The 8,310-nt window shown below is 34.5% G+C and overlaps 1 protein-coding gene across 11 annotated transcripts in view; it reads right to left on the bottom strand.

Annotated features, from left to right (window-relative positions):
- Positions 1-2,446: 2,446 nt before the first annotated feature.
- Positions 2,447-8,310, bottom strand: part of ZFX (zinc finger protein X-linked) — a 135,614-nt gene continuing 129,750 nt past the window's right edge. For all 11 annotated transcript variants that reach the window (XM_016433377.2, XM_056793364.1, XM_056793365.1 and 8 more), the window contains one exon: positions 2,447-7,909. In XM_016433377.2, the coding sequence (XP_016288863.1) occupies positions 6,726-7,909 (1,184 nt within the window). In that variant the 3' untranslated portion in view covers positions 2,447-6,725. The remainder of the gene's footprint in view (positions 7,910-8,310) is intronic.

Raw genomic sequence — 8,310 nt, 5'->3', positions numbered from 1 at the left:
GACCCTGGGCAAATCACTTAACCTGTTTGCCTCAGTTTCCTTATCTGTAAAATGAGGATAATAATAGCACTTAACTGAGAGTAGTTTTGAGTATCAAATGTTTTTTTTTTTTTAAGTGCTTAGCATAATGCATGACCCAAGTAATTAGTAAAGTTAAAATAACGGCTTCAATCCTTTCATCCAGGCAGTGCTTCAATGATAAAGATGAAGAAAAAATAGCAGCAAATCTGACTTACAAGGGCAAAATGTCTAGACCAACTAGAAACAAGACATAACTCAGAAGAAATAATTCCACCGAATTCTATTATGAGAAGTCATACATATGGAAACACTAATAATATTTCTTTTATGTTCCTAATTTTAAGAGGCAAACATTGTCAAGTTTCAATCTTTTATATAATAATATTGATCCTTGAAGATCACTTTTAGAAAATAAATTCAAATATATAAAGTCCATCTGAGAGAGTGGATTAAATCAGCCTCAGTCAGGAAGACTTGATTTCAAGTCCTGGCTGTGATGCACACTGGTTCAGTGACCCTGGGGAAAAGGATTCACATTTCAGTTCTCACCTCCTGCTCCCAACTCCCTGAGGAAGGTTCTGAGCTGCAGAACAATTGTCCATCTTTGTTGATTTCTTCACCAGTTCCCCATACCAAAGAAATCACAAATGTCCCCCCTCCCCCCAAATCCAAGGTATGGGCTCTGAGCCCTGAGGTCTTTTCTCAAAAATGTTTAGTGGTTCCCCAATCCCTAAAGATTAAAATACTGACTCCTTTCATTTCATGCTATTCTCCTTCATTAACTCAATGTTCCTGAAAAAACCATACTAGCTGTCCCTTGAACTCCACATTGTTTCCGCCATCTATGCAACTGTACATGCCTAGAAAGGATTTTCACCTCATTTCACCATCTTAGAATTCTTCAAGGATCAGCTCAGATACTGCTTCCTACACTGAAACCTGCTAAGTCCCCTCACTTGAGCGTGTACTTTGCTTTTTTGAGGGGGATACCGTACTTGTGTGGGTCCATCCTGCATTCACAGCCCATTTCATTTCTCTCCCCACACACTATAAGTTCCTTGAGCCAAGGCTGTTTTTATCTCCATATTCCCCAAGTGCCCAGGACACTTATTTCTGGTTTTATTCTGGGGTTCCATTTGTGTAGAACTCCTGCTGTAGAGACCTTCAACACTAATGTAGCACTGCAGTTTATTTAGTCCAGGGAGTACATGACTAGGTGATTTGCACCTGGTGCTCATGTTTCATCTGATAGAATGGGTTAAATCAGTCTGTCAGAAAGAAGTCCTGGTCGTGATGCATATTGGTTCTGAGACCCTGTGGAAAGAGGGCTCAAAATTTCAGTTCTCACCTCCCACCTCCAACTCTCTAAGGCTCTAAGTTACAGAACTTGTACCTGGATATTCTTACCCCAAGTTCTACCCATTACATCATGCTGCCTCTTTATGTAGAAAAATATAGCAGAGGTAGGGCAGTATCACGTTCATGCCACTTATCAACCTAGAACCTTTTCTACACTTTAGATTTTCTTGAAAATGTCTTTAATATAGCTGCCTTTATAAGGATTTGGGGATGAATAGAAACAGCATTGGTTTTTCAGAACAGCAAGAAAACGGAAACATGGATGTAGATCTTACACTTTGAACAAAAACATGGAGAGAACTAGATCCTTGCAGAGAAAGCAATATGATAAATGTCATCTTAATTAGCGAGCATCTAAAAAAATAAAACCTAAAGAGTATTCAGATGGAAAAAGAATAATTCTGCAAATATTGGGATAAGGCTTGAAAATTTCAAGGATCAGCAATTTCAAAATGGATAATCCTTGCACTTAATATAGGTCATAGCTCCTCCAAAAGGAGTTACTATGATTGCCAGTAAAGGCAACCTAGTTTAGTCTTCTTTGAACTTAAGTAGGTCCTCCTCAGACAGTATTTATTATTAGAACCTTGCGTATACTACCTGATTTGGGAGTTTGGAAAATTTAAGCTAGTCTCTAGATCATCTACATGTGATGAGAACTTTCCCAACGAGTTTCTTAGATCATCGTAATACACAGTCCTGTATGACAAGGTTCAGTTCTGGATCATGTCAAATGGTCTATCAGATATAAAGGAGAAAAGGGGGTATAAGTGAATAGGAAGGTCACTAAAATAATTAAACAATTTTCAAAATGGTCCTCAAACTAAAAAAATACAATCATATTATTCATCTACACTTCATGGACACATTGTGGAAATGAAGAGCTCTATGTTGGATATACTTACTGGATTATTAAAATGACAAACTAGCTCCTTTATACCAAGTTAGGAGTGGAATAATGTTTTTATCCTTTTCAGCTCTCTCAGCTTTGGAGTCAAGAACAAAACCTCACCTTGTTTGCTCATACACAAATGTGCCTTTATCCATAGCCAACACTCTACTAGAATAGCTTAAAACAAAATAGGAATTTATTTACAAACAATAGCAAAGATGTCAAAAGAACAAAGAACAATATGTAACAAATTCAAGAATTACTTTATAAACAAAACAAACAATATATACATGATGGAACATAAAGTAACATAAAACCAAAAGGGCAAACTTTACCTTGACCTTACCTACACAATTGCAAAAGGTGGAAAGCACGTTTTATTTTTCATTTAAGAACTTTAAAGTACCCCTACGGGTAGTCAAAAAATAAAACAAAAGCGTTGTCTTTACCTTTTACTTAGTTGACCTGTCTATATACCCTTTGAGGAATGTAACATATCAGAGGCTATATAAAATTTATGAAATAGAAGAGATCTGTTAATCTTTCCATAAATATGTGAGGTTCAAACTTTTCAAGCTGTTTCACCTCCACTTTTTTATTCTGATGTCTTATAATACTTTCCCTTCTATGTCCCAAACAATGAAATGTCAGACTAGTGATACTTATTTTCTACCAGTGCTCTGTCAAATGTGCCATGGCCCAAACCTTACTGGGGCACAATGCTTTTCCTTTCAAAATTAAGGGGAAAAAATAAGAGCTGTTAATGATACCCAAAGGATAAAGAGAAAAATGGACAATTTAAAAACTCAAGAGATGGCTAGTTCTATTTATTAGCTGTCTTGTTAAAATGAGCTAAATCCTGGATTGCTATGGTTTTTATGTTTCACAACTTCAAATAAGTTAACAATTACTGTATTTTGTTCCAGTTAACTGTTTTGAATGGTAATTTCAATTATTAAGTATGTTCTTTCTTTGAAAAACATTTTCTCCATAATCAGATAATGCATTAGATAATCAAGGCTTGATTACTACTTTCTAGTCTCTGAATGTTAGTAAATGTCACCTTTTTCTTATCTTGTTAGGGTTGCTATTTGGATGCCTGCTAGCTAACTTCTTACTTATAACTTAACTTGACAATGACTAGTCAGCCCTTCATTAGACTAATCATTTGAATGACAAGCATGTCATGGAATGTTTTCTGCTATTGACAAAATGAAGGCTCATGAAATTAAACACTGATTCAATGTGTTGTAGACTTATGGCAAAATAAGATTCTAAATGCTTTCAAAAATAGCTTTCTGGACATTGTGGCACTAGTCTATACAATATTTTTCTTCTCATCTTTTTCCTCTCAGTGGCTGCTAGTGAAACAAAATCCTAATGGGGGGGGGGGCGTGGGAGGAACCCACAAATGAATTTTAAGGACATAACTCATTAAAGATCTCATCAATTACCTCAAATTTTATAAAATATTACTTGCAAAATCACAGAACTAAAGGATTCTGAATATTTTGCATTTGAGTCAAAAATTCAAAGCAATGACATTTTGCATTCCAGTACTGCACAAAATGAGTTAAGAAATGGGGAAATGAAAATAATCCACTGTATTTTGTTTATTAGGTTTACAAAAACTGTACATTTTTTCTTAAGAAAAAGCATTAACTTAGTACTGGTATCAAATAGACTAAACATTCATTAACAGGAAAATATTCTGATTTTTATTTTTGCACGTTATTCTCAAGTACACAATTACAATAATGTCACACTTCCCTATATGATTTTCTTTTTATGTATTTTACTTTTTTACAAAGTGTACAGAGGGAGGGACATACAATATTTAATAGGATATTTCTACAGAACAATAACTTATATTATGTCCTTGTAAAAATCTGTACCTCTTTAAAACATTTAACTGAAACATCCATTTTATAGCATTTGCTAATCAAATTGTTTTAAGAATTAAAACTATCCTGTAACTAATGTCAGTACATAACAATAACTACAATTTCATTTTCTCTTTATACAGACGAATACATTTTACAAAATCCACTTGACCAAACCCTTAATTACCTTTTAAAGGTTTCAATATTGTGCTTTAAAAAAAAATTGTGTATGATTCCAGACTATGTAAGAGAAATACAAAGTGTGTAAAGTGTTGTGTTCTTTATCTTTCAGTTTATTTAAAAAAATATAGTTAAAATGGCTACTTTTATGCTAATTTCATTTTTACAGCATGTTCTTTCAGTTCTTTTACACTGCTTAAAAGAAAACCAAGATTAACGGGGAGACTTTTAAAGAAAATATTGTGATGAAAGTATTAACATTTAGTTTTCAAGGGCAATACTAGACAGCAACGGATTGCACAACCATAAGTAACCAACGAAATGTATTACGTGGGGCAATGTGTATGAAGGGCATTAAAGTACCAGAAAACATCTCTTAGTTTTGATCACCATCAGTCCAACTTCATAGCAGCCTGAAGCATTTAACTTACAAACTAAATCATCTAACACATTGGGGATTTGTCAAATACTTTTAAAAAGGTAATATTCTACACAATTTTTAATGAATCCAAATACTAGGGCTAAAAGGAAAGATCATGAAAGATGGAAATCAGACAGCAAAGGTAGAACAGAGCAGCATGACAGTAACAGGCAGCACTGGTATCAGCCTTAATGCGTAGCAGGTAAGGGAATAGGAAAGAGGTGTTTAAAACTTCCAAGAAAATGTCAGTTCTAACAGAAGGGAACTGAATAAAGTGGCAGTTGCCATTTCTGAGTACTTATCTGTATTTCTTTCCCTCCCCTCAAAATCTGTATTAGTATCAGGCAAATTTAGGGTAAGAATGTCTGAAATCTACTGTTGTATCCTTGCTTAGATTGACTTAGACTGGTTTCTTTAAAAAATTCAATTGCAATGAAAGACAAAACAACGAAAGACTTAGTAATCAACACAAAGCCTTAGATCTTCTTTCTGTTACTTAATAAAGTTGTATCTTCAAATCAGTGCTGACTAAGGTGTTGAACCATTTACATTTTCATCCACTGTGGTTGTTTCAGGTATACTAAAACTTGAACTTGCTACATTTACATAGTAATCAGTACCCATTATCTATTATAGAGATTTGTAGTTCCTTCTTCATACTCTTTAGCTTGGTGAGATAGATACATAGTGTTCTCTCAAGCTGCTTATATCACAGAACTGAATTTAGTTGTGTATGGATAATTACCTTTCTGGAATAATATGAAGCTGAAATATCATGAAAAACATTCTATTTAGATATGTAAAGATATTTTTAATGAAAATACCTTTATTCTTTTAAAAATACTACTGAATGTATTTTCTTTCTACTTCTTTACCTGAGGTCTCTTCTCTAAATAGCATGTTTTACAAAAAGGTCTATCATGTACATCCCTGGATTTTCCATGAATTATTATAAAGTAAGTACTTTTTAGTTTGACATTTTTAACTCAGCCATTGTCTTAGGATGTGTGTACAAATGTGTAAAATAAATAATACACACAGATATATGTATACATAAAAAGTTTGGGGTACACTTACATACAAAGTTGCAAACTATTCTATGAGCCATAGGAATGATCTCTTCTCAAATTCCAAAATTTGTAGTTAGTATTGTTTCATTTGTAGTACACAACCATTCCAAGACAAAAAGCACAGACAGAATAGCAGACATAATAGTAATGAGCAAAACTCTTCAGTATGTCTTTTTAAAAGTTTTTTGTGCTGACAAAAGATGTAAGTACTCCAAAGAAGCCCCAAATAATTTTTCCTGCTAAAAATGAAAATTAAAAACCACAGCTTTTTCATTCAGTAATGTTACAGACTTAAAAGCTTAAGTGTAAAGTTCTGTTGTCACGTGATCTTAAGATATTAAACAAGACAATTAAATGAGTTCCGTATTATGACAGCTAGATCTGACAATAAAATCTCCCATATATATTTATATGTATATATATATATATTAGATGTGTCTATGACAATTTCATCATGAGAAAATGCAAATTACCTTTAAAATTTGTGACACGAATGAGTCAACATGAACACTTTTCGAGTTACCAATCTTAAATTACCTTTAGTTAAATGGTATTAGGTGAGTACCAACAAGGTAAGCAAGGTAAATATTTAAATAAATATAAAAACTACTAGGATTGAAAGATTCAGTATAGAGGCAGGGATTACTTTATTAAATGCAACTTTATTGTTGCCATCTTTCCTCATTTATTAAACAAACTGAATAGAATCCAGAACACGCTATTGAACAAAATGTAAAAAAAAAAAGTCAACTAGAAGCAATAATCCTATTTGTATACAGCATAAATCAATGCACAGTATTTTTTTTTGTAATCACAACTGATTGGCTTTAAAATGAATTGACTGTCTCAAGGCCAATATTCTTTACAATTCCACTCCACATAAGTCAGTGAAATAATTTTTATGGCAGTCCAACATCTTTATGATGTCGCATGATGTGCTGGTTCTTTTCTGAGGGTCTCCGAAACCCTTTCTTGCAGTACTCACAACGATGGGGATAGTCTTTTGTATGAATGGAAATAACATGCCGCTTAAAGCCTGAGGCATCTGTAGTGCTATACTCACAGTACTCACACTGGTAAACTTTCCTGCCGCTGTGCGTCTTCATATGTTTTTTGAGCTCATTTTGCTGCCTGAACCCCTTCCTACATCTCTTACACCTAAACGGAAGATCCTTTGTGTGAACAGAGAGAATGTGGCGGCTTAGGACAAACGGATCGGCGATCTTAAAGTCACAATGTCTACACTGGTGCATTTTTTTGCCCTTGTGGGCAGCCACATGTTTCTTGAGTTCTGAGGGCCGATGAAAGCCTTTATCACACATGTCACACTTGTGGGGGTAGTCCTTTGTGTGAACTGAAATTATGTGTCGTTTCAAATCGCTTGAGTTCGAGCTCTTGTGGTCGCAATGCAAACACTGGTGGGTTTTGCTTTCTTGGTGGATAAGGGCATGCTGCTGCACCTCTTTGGTATCTGAGAAAGTCAGAAGACAAATCTCACACTTGAATGGCATCTCTTTACTGTGTTTAGTCTTTACGTGAGTTTTCAAGTTAGAAGAGTCAGCAGACCTATATTCGCAGTACTGGCACTGGTATGGCTTCTCACCAGTATGGATACGCATGTGTTTCTTGAGCTCTGACGGATGACGGAAACCTTTGCCACATTCCACACAAATATGAGGAAAGTTTTTGCTGTGGACAGCCAGAAGATGGCGGTTCAATAACCCTTGTTCAGCTGTCTCATAATCACAGAATTTACACTTGTGCATTTTGTTGGCTCCTTTTTCCTTATGCACCATTTTGTGAGTAAACAAAGCTCCAGCATGAGAGAAATGTTTCCCACATTCATCGCATTCAATTGCCTTTTCGGTTTTGTTGGTCAGCTTGTGGCTCTCCAGGTGGTTGTGTAAACTAATTTTTTTATTAGTAGTGTAATCACAGTCTGTGCATCGATATTTTTTCTTGGTAAGGTGCTCTGGATGGTTTTTCATATGCCTCTTCAAGAATCCTCTAGATTTAAACTTTTTCCCACAAATCATGCAAGGATAGACAGTCAATGGATGACCATCAGGGCCAATAATTATTGCTAAGAGGAAGAAAAAAAGAAAAGATTATAAACATTAAAACAAAGATTTCTTTAAGAGCATTTAAATTATATGTTCTAAAGATTATTAGACACGTAAGTATAAATTACATTTTAAGGTACTTCTAACAATTCTTCAACATTCAGGTATCCTCATGAGATAAGTTGTGCCCATTGACAAAGCTTTTTCCCCCCCCAAAGGATGTATTATTGAGTATTACTTCACTAAGTATTGCTCTACTACTTCCTATTGGTAAATGCCATCAGGTCAAAATAGCAAATGAAGCTATCTCAGTGTTGATATCTTCAGTATCAGGTCAAATCATAAAGGAAAAAAAAATAACATATTACTTTTCCATATTTGTTTGATTCTCTCAAAATTGTCATTTAAACTATATTTAACA

This window comes from Monodelphis domestica, chromosome 4 (genome assembly GCF_027887165.1).
Source record: "Monodelphis domestica isolate mMonDom1 chromosome 4, mMonDom1.pri, whole genome shotgun sequence".
In the NCBI taxonomy this organism is placed as follows: Eukaryota; Metazoa; Chordata; class Mammalia; order Didelphimorphia; family Didelphidae; genus Monodelphis; species Monodelphis domestica.
Note: the sequence above shows the minus strand (reverse complement) of the source record. Positions and strands in the feature narration are given on the sequence as shown.